The sequence below is a fragment of the Medicago sativa genome, chromosome 3 (genome assembly GCF_051527215.1).
Source record: "Medicago sativa cultivar Bolivia chromosome 3, Bolivia_mono, whole genome shotgun sequence".
Lineage (NCBI taxonomy): Eukaryota > Viridiplantae > Streptophyta > Magnoliopsida > Fabales > Fabaceae > Medicago > Medicago sativa.
The window spans coordinates 103,913,959-103,928,279 of record NC_140751.1 but is presented as its reverse complement, the minus strand read 5'-3'; the positions used below and the strand labels follow the sequence as shown (position 1 = coordinate 103,928,279).

Here is a 14,321-nt window from a genome sequence, read left to right as displayed (position 1 = left end):
GGCGTCATTTGGAAGCATGGAGGAGATTCATGGAGGGCGGGTTATCACCGTTTGCATGTTGTTGGGGGTGGCAGGGGTTGATTTTATGTTGTCGATGTAACATTTGGATAATCATATGTTGTTAATTTTATGTTTGAACATTTTGTCTGTTTTGAAACAAATGGATAATTTCCGTTTTAAATTTAATGTTGAAAATTGTGTTGTTTCTTATCATTTTCATTTAACTATTTATTTTATACGATCACGAATGCATGTTTATATCATTTGAATTATATAATGTCTCTATTTCAGTACTGATACATTTCAGATTATATAATCCGAAATATTTTATGACATTCTGGATTATATAATCCGAGTTAGTCCTTTTTTTACGCCAAAGTGAGACTTTTTTATGACATTCTGGATTATATAATCCGAGTTGGTCCTTTTTTTACGCCAAAGTGAGTCTTTTCTGGGGTGTTTGACACGTTTCAGATTTTATAATCTGAAATGTTTAAAAGGGCTTCGGATTATGAAATCAGAAATGTGGTTTTACAGTGATTTCAGATTTCACAAACGCTTGTTCCAACAGTTTAAGAATGTTTTGGATTTTATTATAATCCAAACTCACTTAAAAAAATATAAAAAAATAGGGCACGTGAGAATACAACAGGGTGGGAAAAGTAAAAGCCTGATTCTAATTTTAAATTCCCCAAGGAACCCACTCCTAGTTCCAAAACCCGAGAGGGCTTCATATCACCAAGAGTTGCTATTGTTCCATGCAATTTTTGCTAACCCTGAGTGAAAAAAGAAAACTCATGGTGAAAGGGTATGTCACGAATGTGAGCAAATTTTCTACACGGTACACCAGTGGACTACCCAAAGAGTAGTCCACCTTATACGTAGCCTTCATGTATGGTGCAGTTACAAAGTTTTGCATCCAATCTGAGATTCGCAACTTAAAAATTATAACAAAGTTTTGCATCCAATCTGAGATTCGCAACTTAAAAATTACAAGTTGGGATCATATGGGTCAGCGCAGGCTTGTTTGTGTCAGGATACAAAATCACATTTTAAAAAAACACTATATACTATTCGGAAACTTCAATTGTAAGCCTCCTGGAACTGAAAGAAAAATCTTCACATAAGCTTTTCCGCCCCTCTTGTGATGGATAGTCTCAAAAACAAAGAATCTATACTATCTACTGCCTTAATTGACATAAAAATATTTGCCAAGTGTGTATGGACTCAGTTCCCTTTTTCACAAAGATAAGCTATAAGCTCTGATTTAGCTTTCTCGAGGGCACCAGCCAAATTTTCAGGCTTCCTCCCACCAGCCTGAGCGAAGTTGGACCTTCCACCTCCTCCTCCACCACATAATTTTGCTATCTGTCCAATAAATTTACCTGCCTGAATTCCCTGACCAACCACCCCTGGAGTAAAAGCAGCCACTAGACTAACCTTCCCTTCACCTGGACATGAGCCCAGGACAATAGCTGCTGGATCTGCTAATGTTTCCATTAAATATTCTGCGGCACTTTTAAGTGACTCCGCATCAACATCATCCAAACACTCAACTAGTATCCTGCAAGATTTTCAACAATTAATAAATAAAAATGATGCATCAACTTAAAGACCATACAATCATTACATTTTCAACCATAATTTTTCTTTTCTATTTCCAAGTCCTGTATATACAGTAGACGCACAATGAAGGAAAGTTTGTGTACAATAGTTAAGAGTTATTGTAGTGTTGATTACGAGGTCAAAGGTTAGGTGCCAGGAAAGATTACCTGCAACAGACCTGTGCGTGTGCAAGCCTTCCCCGTAGCCCACCGCGGGAGCTTTATAACACACTACGATTAGGTTGCCCTTTATCAAACTCACAATGGGTCTGACTCTATCCTGAAACCCACAAGGATGCGGGAGTTTTAGCACCAAGTCACCCTTTTGTGGAAATACGCATATGAAAGACATCCTCCCATGTTCTAGTTATGCCAGCAGCATTCACAGAAAATATATTCGAGGGAACATCAATGATGTGCAAGACCTCTGCTTCTATTTTTCCGGCAGAGACGAACCCAGGGGAGGGGGGACACGCATGTGTGTAACCTACCCTTGTCCCATGTCATTCTACTTCTATGACATGGCATATCATGGCATATCATTCCAGTCAGTATTACTAAAGTTATATGGATAACCATCAGAATAGTTTGCACTCAAACACGGACAGATCCAAAACTATATCATATGAGGGGTCAAAAAATATATGATTATAAATATTACATGAATATTAATTTATAATAGTTAAATAATATTTAGGGGGCCATCCGTTGAAACAGATGAACTTTGGAGCTTTACTGAGTTGGTAAAGGTGAAAAGCTTGTGCTCCTCTAAATAGTTGATAAAGATTTTGTCGTTGGTGGAGTTTCCTAAAGCAAAAGCGCACAAGCCGGGTGTGAAAAGTTAGACTTTTATATCTGAAGCAGAAATTCCGCTGCTAGAATAGGAATACGCCTTTCACCCAGGAGGTTTGTATCTGCAAACGAGAAAAGGGGAGATGGAAGGGGCCGTGCATTTCCCTTTCCAATCTGTCCCTGCTCAGACAACTTTTGTTTTAGCAGTTATTGGGCTACCTTTGAATGGTTAATTTAATTAGGAATAAATTAATTTTTAGGTTTTATTGTTTTAACAATTATCAACGCCAATCTCTTGAATAATCCTAATTAGAAGAAAATTAAATTGACGAAGTGAATGCAGATTTATATGCTTGAGTATGAATAACAATATACATTAGCTCAATTCATCCAAGCTTTTGGCATCTATTAATTTTATTCAAAACTAGCCTTTTGCATGGGAGTTAAATTAATCAACTTCCATTTTTTTCCTCCTAATTACATGAACTCTTTTTTAACTTTAGAAATAGAGTACCACAGCACCTATAATATAAGTGCTATTGGGAAAAAAATAGAACACCCATTAAGCCTTCCTCCGTTGCACACTTCCCTAACGAATTTAGAGTTTCGAGCTGCTATATTTTGAGTATGTATGGAGTTCATTAAAAATTTATTATTAGTTTTTTAATTGTATTATACTGTTATAATTAATTGTTTATTTAATATTTATTTGTTAAACTTATTTTGGGCTCCCTTTTCATAGATATCTGGATCAGTTTCCAATTGTTGGATTTCAGTTGGTTATGACATGACATTATATCAAGGAAATATTTTTCACCTTCTTCCCCAGTTATATACAATAGTTTGTACCTTACAGGCATAAATTATCTAATCAGAAAAACTTTTTTTGGTGTTGCTAACAAGGGAGAAGATTCTCTCCCAAACCCATATTAAAGTAACAAATACTACAAGATGGAGAAGTATTACCTGTACTGTTTTGAATGCCCCACCAAAAACGCTCTGCTTGCAATAACTGAAGCTTTGTAGACTGCTGCTTTTGCACGCACAGCCGAATTTTCGTTTCTTGCTACCCGTAACTCCTCTAAAAGGTTTTCTATCCTCACAGTTACTTCTTCAGGTTTAACCTTCAAAAGTTGATTATAAGTTATTCAAGGATAGAAATGGTACCAGATGCAGAAAACGTCAAAATCTACAATACACCAAAATGGTAGGACCCTTTCCCCGGACCCTGCGTACGTGGGAGCTTTAGTGCACTGGGCTGCCCTTTTTTATTAAAAATTCATGTTAAAGATTATTGTAGACATAAAGGAAATACTACTCTATGTATTGAGCAACGCATGCAACAAGGAACCCCAAATGTGCGAGCATGAAAAAAGTGAGACGGTTCCCTTATCTTATATGTATAATACACAAGGAAACAAACTACAAAATCTTTGTAAGGCATGACATTGTCGTAGTAAATATTTTGGCTTTGGTAAGAAAACGCTGTAATTAGGGCCTTTGACACCTTAGTGGCTCCACAGAGTATCACAGCAGACTTCAGTCCTTTGGACAAGCAATGGGACTAATCTCCGCTCGAGTGCCTAGGTTGCAGCTGAAAGCTCTTCACCCCTCCCCAATAGTGTGTTCTGCGGGGATCGAATCTTGGTCCTCCCCCATAAACTCAATTCTACATAACCAACTGAGCCACACCCACATGGAAAACCCTACCCATATTGTGATTGAATCCCATCTTGTAAAAAATATAATGGTTTGTCTCTCAACCCTAATTCTTCTGTGTACTCGACCCCAACAAAGGGGAAGGAGAACAAACAGATACCTATAAAAGGCAGCCCGGTGCAAAAAAGCTCCCACATACGCAGGGTCCGAGAAGGGGTCCCGCCATTTTGGTGTATTATACGCAGCCTTAACCTGTTTTTTACACAAGAGGCTGTTTATAGGACTTGAACCGGTGACCTTTTAGTCACATGACAACAACTTTACCGTTGTGCCAAGGGTCCCCCTTAAAACAAATAGATACCTATGCGCACAAATTTATATTATTAAGTATTGGTCATATCAATTGCATGACTCGTGGTCATGGATATTAACTACTCTGTACAAATTTATACTATTTGCACAAAATTCTGAAACACTGAAATCAGGAACATACTTTGAGAGTGGAACATAGCTGTTTCAGATATAAATCTCGAGCATTGACATATTCGATGAAAGCTTCCCCAGCTACAGCTTCTATTCGCCTGACACCAGATGCAATACCCTGCTCTGAAATTACTTTAAAACCACGAATTTCAGAAGTATTACTGACATGAGTCCCACCACAAAGTTCCATCGATACTCCAGGAACCTCTACAACACGTACCTGCAGTACACCAAATATGATTACACAAGAAGAAACAGGTTATTGAGAAGTAACAGGTTATTTTCGCCGATTATTGAGAAGTAGAAATATAAATGTCTAAAATATGGAACATATATAATCTCATTGGCAACTTTGATCCAGTAGCTTACGGTGGACCTGACTGGTTTATAGTGGATTTAATAACTAGAGTTGTTTGATAAAGAAACTTATCCCACTACTTTATAGGGTTATTTTTGTGTTATATTTCATATAGCATCTGAGCCTATAGTCTGTATTGTATTATTTTCTTTTTTCTTTTTACTCTCAATATATTAATTATATACTCCCTTTAAAACAAAAGAATCCTAGCCCCTGGAGAGTATATATTTTCCTGTAAAATCTTAAAATTTATATGAAAGAATTATGTGTACATGTCATTTTGTTAGCATTATCGCATTTTATGTAGAAATGAGAAGTATATTAAATAAATTTAAGTATTAAAAGCGATAATAATTTACAAATCAATACTACACATAAACACAATTTATCTAAAAAAAGATAGACATGTCATTTTATATTTATCAGCGAGTTTACCACTAACTTTATCAGATACTTTAACATCAGACAGTTAGCATGGCCACTTTTAGCTATAAGCCAAGCTGCTAACAACTAGGCACTAGCTGCCACTAATAATAAAATTTTGCCAATCAAAGTCATAACCAACCTTAGATGTAGACATGGTTGTGGGCTGTTAGGGGTTACATTTCGTTTGTACAGTTTAAGAATTCACAGCTGGATGCTCTTAATTTTTTTTCAGAATCTAGTATATTACTATGCCGTATATTTCACTACTATGGTCCATGTGTAGGTGCTGGTACAAGTGATAGAGAGAGAAGGATAACTATTGATGCATCTGAAATCACAACGTAATTGGAATCTGGCAATAGTAATAGTAATGTGGGAATTTAGGTCAGAAGACATGATGATTCCTGAACATTAGTTGCAATCCATCCCTGAAGGTCAAATTTCTGAGCTCTTTTATGTACACACTTCATGTTTAAAACTACCAAAACAGAAGTAAGCTAAATTAATTTCAAAGTTAAATATCAAAAGCGTTTGTAGCAAGTCCAACCTCTTCCCCGTATTTTTCTCCAAACATTGCAATTGCTCCTTCTCTTTTTGCATCAGCAAGAGGCATCACTTTGGTCTGAAGAAGAATCGCATCCTCAATCCATCCGTTGATCAGCAGTTCGATTTCTGCAAGCTCGCTATCAAGGAGTGGACGGTGGAAATTGAAATCAAACCTGAGACGATCAAATGCCACCAAAGAACCAGCTTGAGAGGTCTCCTGACCGATGACCTTTTTAAGCGCTGCTTGTAGTAAATGAGTAGCGGTATGATGAACCTGCAAAGCACCAATTATATTTACTGTAATCTTGAACAACTTGTAAGATTCGGATTTGGAAATAGGCATAACTATGATGATGTAAATTTTTGTCCGTATCAAATTCTGTTATTTATGACTTAAGATTCACCAAAGAAGTAAATAAATAAAATGAGTGGGTACACAGTCTTTGTACCTTGGCTCGTTGCCTCAACTTTACATCCACTGTTGCTTCCACTTGTTTGCCAACCTCTAGAACACCCTTTTGGACTGTACCCTTGTGAACAAATATATTGCCAAAAGACTTCTGAACATCTATTATCTCCACGACAGCCTTAGGTTGATTCTCACCCTCTGATATATACAGAAAACCATGATCTCCAATTTGTCCTCCTGATTCAGCATAAAATGGAGTCTTGTTCAGCAAAATTTCCACATTACTCCCTTCCCTAACCTGTACGGCTGGATCACCATTTACCACTAGGCTTGCTACAATTGCTTTACAATAAAGACTTTCATATCCAATAAATTCAGTGTCAGGTACATTGTCTGCAATACTTGTCCCGCTTCCAATGGCAAGCTTGACAGTATTGTGTGCAGCTTGAGATTGACGTCTTTGCTTCTCCATCTCAATATCAAAACCATTCATGTCAATACTCACACCGCGTTCTTCAGCCACTTCTTTTGTTATTTCCATAGGGAAACCATAAGTATCATACAAAATAAACACATCTTCACCAGCCAAGCAAGGTACAGTTCCACTTCTTTCAGCACTTGATATAGCATCAACAAGCTTCTCCTCAAGCAATTTCTCTCCTCTCTCCAGCGTCTGCACAAATCGAAGCTCTTCTCTCTTCAACTCCTCAAGGATACGGGGTGCTCTATTCTTCACATCAGCATCAATGTGAGTGCTTAACTCTAATACTTTCTGAGCAATTATAGGTAAAAATGCTCCTTCAGGGTCTCCCCTACCATCACCTTTTATACCAAGCAACCTGCCTGTACGAACAACTCTTCTGATAAGCCGTCGAACTACATAACCCCTCCCAACGTTTGATGGTACAACGCCATCAGAGATGAGAAACACAACTGCACGCATGTGATCTCCTACAATCTAAGTAAAGGAAAAATAGCATAAATTAAAAGTGATAAGGCGAATTGAAATAAACTATTTAAAATTCTACCACAATTTGTATGAAGATAGTCACACTTACTTTCAGATACCTCTTTGTCTGGTCATCAGATATGCCATATGAAATATTTGCTAATTCAGAGGCCTTCTCTATGATGGGGAGAATCAAGTCAGTTTCATAGTTATTTGGAGCCTGCAATGAATAATGAATAAATATAAAAAGGACTTGAGGAGCAAATGAAAATGAGAGTATTGTGATTTGTGAGTAATGTTTCATTCACACCCTTTTTCCTTGCCCCACTTTTCTCAACATTAAGCGACGATGTGGTGTAGGGTGCAGAAATATCATAGTTCTAGTTCTAGTCTCCTAGAAACACTTGTAAAAGTACAAATACTCACTCACTTTTACAACAATTCAAAAGAATGAAATACCTTTTGAAGAATGCGAGCCATGCGCTCCAGACCAAGCCCAGTATCTATGTTCTTCTGCTTTAGAGGTTCGAGAGAACCATCATCTTTTTTGTTGTATTGCATGAATACTAAATTGTAGAACTCTATAAACCGTGTATCATCACCAAGATCCTGCTTTCAAGACCCAAGCCAAAAAACATTGTCAGTGAAGTGATTTGAAATAACTCAATTTGTAACAAGTATATCATACTACTTACAGCATCGGTGTATCCCCTCTCAGGATAAAAATCATAATAAATTTCAGAGCAAGGACCGCAGGGACCGGTGACTCCGCTTGTCCAAAAGTTATCCTCTTCACCCAACCTCTTAATTCGGTCAACGGGGACACCAACCTGCAGAGAAATGAAAATGTGATGTGACGACAGGAACGGAAGAGGAGAGGGGTAATTAAAAGGAAATGTGATTGTGATGTAATTACCTGTTGAGACCATAACTGGAAAGTCTCATGATCGTCTTGGTAAACACTAATCCATAATCTTTCTGGAGGCAAACCAAACTCAATGGTAGATAAGTCCCAAGCCCATTGAATAGCTTGTTTTTTGAAGTAATCACCAAAGCTGAAGTTACCAAGCATCTCAAAGAAGGTATGATGACGTGAGGTATGACCAACATTGTTGATATCATTAGTACGGATACAGCGTTGTGAAGTAGTAGCACGAGGGACTTGTCTAGGAAGTTTTCCAAGAAAGATAGGTTTGAATTGAAGCATTCCAGCAATGGTGAGGAGAACAGTGGGGTCATCTGGAACGAGAGAAGCACTGGGAAGGACCTTGTGACCACGGGAAGCATAAAAATTAAGAAATCTTTCCCGTATGGAATCTCCACTCACACAATTATTATTATTATCATTGTCTTGCGACGATGATGTACAGAAGGGAAGAAGACGACGACGACGACGTAGATGTAGTTGTTTGAAAGAGATAAATCCTCCTGCTGCTGCTGCTGCTGCTGCTAATGTAACATTCATATTATGATACAATAACAATAACAATTAATACGAAGGAAAGAAGGAAGGAAGGAAGGTTAATTAATTACCGGTAGAAGTGGAAGTGGAAGTGGAAGTGGAAGTGGAAGTGAAAGTAGAAGTAGCAGAGGGAAGCAGCAATGGGAAGAGTGGAACCGCCAAACCTGAATAATTATTAATCAAGGAATGGATAACCATATCTTCTTCTTCTTCTTCTTCTTCTTCTTCCTTTCTCACTCAACAGTTTTCCCTCCTTACCGCCAGTTGCCACATATTCATCACCCAATCATCTTGCCTATTCACGAATTCTGCCTTTTTCTTTGGGTTATTATGCCAAGGAAGTTAAAAATAACCAAAAATAAAATAAAAAAAATTATAAAGTTGAATTGCATTTGCATCTTTAATACACAATGGTAGTACACTAATAGAGACTTATTTAGGGTCTGTTTGGTTCGAGAGTTTGGGAGGGGAGGGGAGGGGAGATTTTTAATTTGAAGTGTTTGGTTCAATTTTTAGAATGGGGAGGGGGGTGGGGAGGGGAGCAAATTTTATTGCACTGCCAAAATTATCCTTATATTAATTTAAAATCTCAATATTATCCTTGTAACAACATTTATTATTATTAGGTTATATTATTTTGAAACAACTTTTACTATTATTAGGTTATAAGTTATATTATCTTGTAACAACTTTTATTCCATATTATTAACAATTTTTTCTTGTAACAACTTTTATTACTGCTTGTAATTGTAACAACGCTATTACTAATCCATTATTCCATCGTCTACATCGTGTTGTTATCAATTACATCGTTATTGTTTCGTTACGTTATTATCCTAATTTAATTAAGGTTAAGGGTAAAACAGTAAAATAATTTTAAAATCCCTCCCCTTCCCTTGTGAACCAAACACACTTTTAATTAAAATATCTTCCCTCCCCTCCCCTCCTCTCCTAATTCTCGAACCAAACTGACCCTTAATGGACTCTACATATCCACTTTATTTATTTAATTTTTTTTTTAAATAAAAGATCCTATTAAGAATTCAATAGCAGAGGTTTTCTTTTGAAGGATCAATAGAGAGGTTGTATTCAGTGAAAATCGTTGGATTCCCTCAAACTAAGGGCGAAACCGAATGTCGTGAATAAGATTATTTCCTTTTCTTTTTTTAAAAAAATTCTCAATTTTTTTTTCAAAATTTGATTACATAGCTCTATTGTCAACTTTTTATAAAAATTTGTGGAGCGGAGTAACTCTTTATAATATATATATATATATATATATATATATATATATATATATATATATATATATATATATATATAGGGGGCTGTTAACTTGCACCCACCTAAAAACACTAAGGTGCAAGTTAACAAGCTGCACCTACTAGTTATTTACCAAAATACATAATTATAACCCTTGAAACCTATTCTAAGTAGAAGGGTAGAGGAGATAGAGATACCAGAGGAAGAACTAACACGTGAAGGAGGTGCTTTCGACCCAACTCTTTGTTTGGTGGGTAAATTTTTAACAAACAAACAAGTCAGGTACCATATGATCAAGGAGACCATGAAGGAGGTGTGGTCGCTGGTTAGAGGTTTAGAAGTCAGAGAAGTCAAGGCAGGAGTATTCATATTTCAATTCTTTCACCATCGAGACGTCCAGAAAGTTTTGAGGGGAGGACCATGGTTCTTCAACAAACATATGTTGGTGTTAGGAGTTATGGGGGAAGGAGAGCATCCGGAGCAAGTGTCGTTAAATACTGTACCATTTTGGGTCCAAGTTCATGATTTGCCAGTGGGATATATGTCAAAGACGGTGGGGCAGAACATTGGGAACTATGTGGGAGAAATGCTAGAATATGATGATAAAAATAGTTCTGACTTTTGGCGTAGATACATGCGCATAAGAGTCATGGTCAATGTCAGGAAACCGTTGGTTCAAGCAAAGGTTATCAAGAAAAAAGGAGCAGCACCAATTAGTGTTAATCTCAAATACGAACGCCTTGGTATCTTTTGTTATTACTGCGGATTGATAGGCCATACGGAGGACTCATGTGATAAACTTTATTCTGTTCAAGAAGATATGGAGTCAGATGTTGGGGGCCAGAACTTAGAGTAGAGATTCGTCGGAAAAGTCATGATAGCGGCGGACGAAGGTCAAGGGAGGAGAGTTCCATGGTGCAGAGCAGGCAAGAGGGTGATGAGACCATCAATGAGTCAGTTACAAGTGGAAATAAAACGGCTACAACAGTAATGAGTGGAACAAGGAATCATGAGGTGCATACAAGGAAGGATTTGATGGCAGAAATGATAAAAAATCAGTTACAACAAAAAAAGCAGGAAAATGGGCGTATCTTTATTAACTCCCCAATTAATGTGGAGGAAAAAAAGGAAATTCACAATTCTGATATGGTAACCGAGAATGAAGAGGATATTGTGGAATCAGACAAAAAACGGTTAAGGAATGGTAGCAATAAAGAGGGGGGGCGGAGCAATGATTAAGAATTCAATGCAATCTGCATCTGAGTCAATGCAAATTGTTAAAAATAAGTCAGCAATCACGTGTGAGCAGCCTAGCAGTGGACACATGGTAATTTCTCAAATTAACGGTCATTTTTTATCGGCGGAGCCTGGCAGCCAGGCCTGCCGGGAATAATGAGTTTTTTGAGCTGGAATTGCCGGGGCCTGGGCAACCCGAGCGCAGTTCCGTCATTAAGGGACCTAGCCCGCAAGTATCGCTTAGATGTTATTTTTCTTTGCGAAACACTGGTGCATGCTAACAGGATTGAAGAAATTAGAGTTCGGTTGGGGTTTGACGGTGCTTTTGCGACAGATCGTATAGGGAGAAGTGGAGGTTTAGCAGTATTTTGGAAACATCCTTTTGACTGTAATCTAATTAACTTTTCTACAAATTTTATTAATATGGAGGTGAGCCACCCTAATTTCCCAACATGGAGGTTCACTGGTTTTTATGGGTTCCCAGAGAATGAGAGAAGGCGTGAGTCGTGGGACCTTTTGAGGACTCTAGCACAGGACAATGCACTCCCTTGGTGCATCATGGGAGACTTTAATGATATTTTGTCAAATGAAGAGAAAAGGAGCAGAGTTGTCCACCCACCATGGAGGATAAGAGGGTTTCGACAGGCGGTACAAGACAGCAACTTGATTGACTTTCCAATGGCTGGTTATCCATTTACTTGGGTTAAAGGTCGAGGCGGGCAAGATTTTAAGGAAGAAAGGCTGGATAGAGCAATGACAACACAATCTTGGAATGACATTTTTCCCCAAAGTCAACTTCATAATGTCATTTCACACCGTTCAGACCACTATCCTATTCTTCTTAAACTTTGCGAAGCAAATAAACGATGGGGTTTAAGAGAATTTCGTTTTGAGAATGCTTGGTTGATGGAGGAGGATCTTGATGATGTTGTTGTCCGAGGGTGGGAGAAGAGTTTGAATGGGGGGGTGCTGAGTAAATTGAAGAGCTGCACGGAGGATATGAATGATTGGGGGCGAAAGCTTCGTAGTAAATATCGAGTGGCCATAGAGGAATGTCGGGAGGAGTTGGATAGACTTAGGGGCAGCATGCAAGTTTCTCAAGTTGCTCGGTACGAAGACGTTAGAAATCGAATGGGAAGTCTATTGGCACAAGAAGAAGCATTTTGGAAACAAAGATCAAAGGTGATTTGGCTTAGGGAGGGTGATACCAACTCTAAATTTTTTCACGCCATGGCCAGCTCAAAAAGAAGACAAAACACAATCACAAAATTGAGGAGAGATGATGGGGAGGAGGTTACAGGTCAGCAAGATTTATGTGTGGTTGCTAGTTCATATTTCACACAACTGTTTGCAAATAATCATGATACTTTGTCAGCTGAAATGGAGTATATACGACCAGCAGTGTCAGAGGAGGAAAATGGTACACTTTTAGCCCCGTTCCAAATTTCTGAGTTTAAAAAGGCTTTATTTTCCATGCATTCAGATAAATCACCGGGTCCGGATGGGTTAAATCCAGCGTTCTATAAGAGATTTTGGCATCTTTGTGGGGTGGAATTATTTCATGCAGCAGTAGAGTGGTTGAATAATGGCACTTTCCCGTCTCAGGTTGTGGCTACTAATATTGTTTTAATACCGAAGAAAGATAATCCTGAGTCCATGAGAGATTTTCGGCCTATTTCACTTTGTAATGTTCTATACAAAATTATTTCCAAGGTACTAGCGAATAGAATCAAACCGTTACTTTCAAAATGTATCTCTCAAGAGCAGTCTGCATTTGTTGAAAATCGTTCCATAATTGATAATGTCATGGTAGCGTATGAAATTATCCATCATATGAAGTGTAAGAGGAAGGGCAAGGTGGGTGAGGTAGCTTTGAAGATTGATATCCACAAAGCATATGATAGGGTTGATTGGGATTATGTGAAAAATGTCATGAGAAGGATGGGTTTCCATGATAAATGGATACAATGGATGAGTATGTGTATGGAGAGTGTTAGTTATCAAGTGCTCGTTAATGGGGAGAGAGTGGGACCAATAAATCCAAGAAGAGGTTTGAGACAAGGTGACCCACTGTCACCTTATCTTTTCATAATATGTGCGGAGGGACTGTCATCTCTTTTAAAAAGAGCAGAGGCAAGAGGAGAGATTCATGGAGTGAAGGTGTGTAGAGGAGCTCCAGTCCTCACACACTTATTATTTGCTGACGATTGTTTCTTGTTTTGCAGGGCAAATATTAGGGAGAGTACAAAATTGAAAGAGATTCTACAATATTATGAAGCCGTGTCTGGACAAGCCATCAATTTTCAAAAGTCTGAAATCTTCTTCAGTAAAAATACTTCGGAAGCAGATAGAAGTGATGTTCAGAATATTTTGCAAGTTACAGAAAGCATGGGCAGCGGAAAGTATCTAGGCATGCTATCTATGGCGGGAAGGAACAAGAAGGCCATTTTCGGTTATTTAAGGGATAGAGTATGGAAGAGAATACAACAGTGGTCCGGAAAGCATTTATCCAAAGCTGGTCGAGAGGTGTTGATAAAATCGGTTGCTCAATCAATTCCAACATATTGTATGAGTACTTTCTTGTTACCAACATCTTTAGGGGAGGAGATTCAAAAGATGATTAATTCATTTTGGTGGGGAACAAATAGAGGACAAGGAAAAGGAATTAATTGGCTTAGTTGGGATAAACTGACTATGAGAAAGGAGTATGGAGGTATGGGATTTAAACATCTGTTTGGTTTTAATTTAGCTATGCTAGGGAAGCAAGGTTGGAGGTTACTAACCGAGTCAGATACTATTGTTACAAGGATTTACAAAGCTAGATATTTTCCGAGGACTGATTTTTTGGGGGCCCGTCTAAGCCATAACCCAAGCTTTATTTGGCGTAGTATCATCGTTTCTCAGGTATTGGTTAGAGGCGGCCGGCGGTGGTGCATTGGAAATGGCGAGAGCATCAAGGTATGGCAGGATCCTTGGCTGCGGTCAATAAATAACTCTTACATTTCAAGTCCGCAGATATCAGGCATGGAACATTGGAAAGTAGCAGATCTGATATGTTCGGAAAGTAAGAATTGGAAATGGGAGGATATTGATCTATTATTTAATGAGAGAGATAGAGAAGAAATCCGTAACTT

At 38.1% G+C, this 14,321-nt stretch overlaps 2 protein-coding genes across 9 annotated transcripts; one reads left to right on the top strand and one right to left on the bottom strand.

Annotated features, from left to right (window-relative positions):
* Positions 1-911: 911 nt before the first annotated feature.
* EMB1030 (Alanyl-tRNA synthetase, class IIc) lies at positions 912-8,988 on the bottom strand. 8 transcript variants are annotated; one of them, XM_085757534.1, is made up of 10 exons: positions 8,760-8,988; positions 8,143-8,675; positions 7,922-8,056; positions 7,686-7,838; positions 7,336-7,446; positions 6,318-7,235; positions 5,870-6,142; positions 4,549-4,758; positions 3,363-3,520; positions 912-1,564 (listed from the first exon to the last, which is right to left on the bottom strand). In XM_085757534.1, the coding sequence occupies exons 1-10, from the start codon at positions 8,884-8,886 to the stop codon at positions 1,228-1,230; spliced, it is 2,955 nt and encodes a 984-aa protein (XP_085613660.1). In that variant the 5' UTR covers positions 8,887-8,988; the 3' UTR covers positions 912-1,227. The 8 variants fall into 8 exon arrangements, with proteins under 8 accessions (XP_085613660.1, XP_085613661.1, XP_085613662.1 ...); XM_085757535.1 differs by having other exon boundaries at positions 7,686-7,835; XM_085757536.1 differs by having other exon boundaries at positions 8,143-8,672.
* Positions 8,989-10,255: 1,267 nt separating this feature from the next.
* On the top strand, positions 10,256-10,807 carry LOC146943278 (uncharacterized). The gene has a single exon (XM_085750094.1). It carries the CDS (start codon positions 10,256-10,258, stop codon positions 10,805-10,807), a length of 552 nt encoding a protein of 183 aa, XP_085606220.1.
* The last annotated feature ends 3,514 nt before the right edge of the window (positions 10,808-14,321 follow it).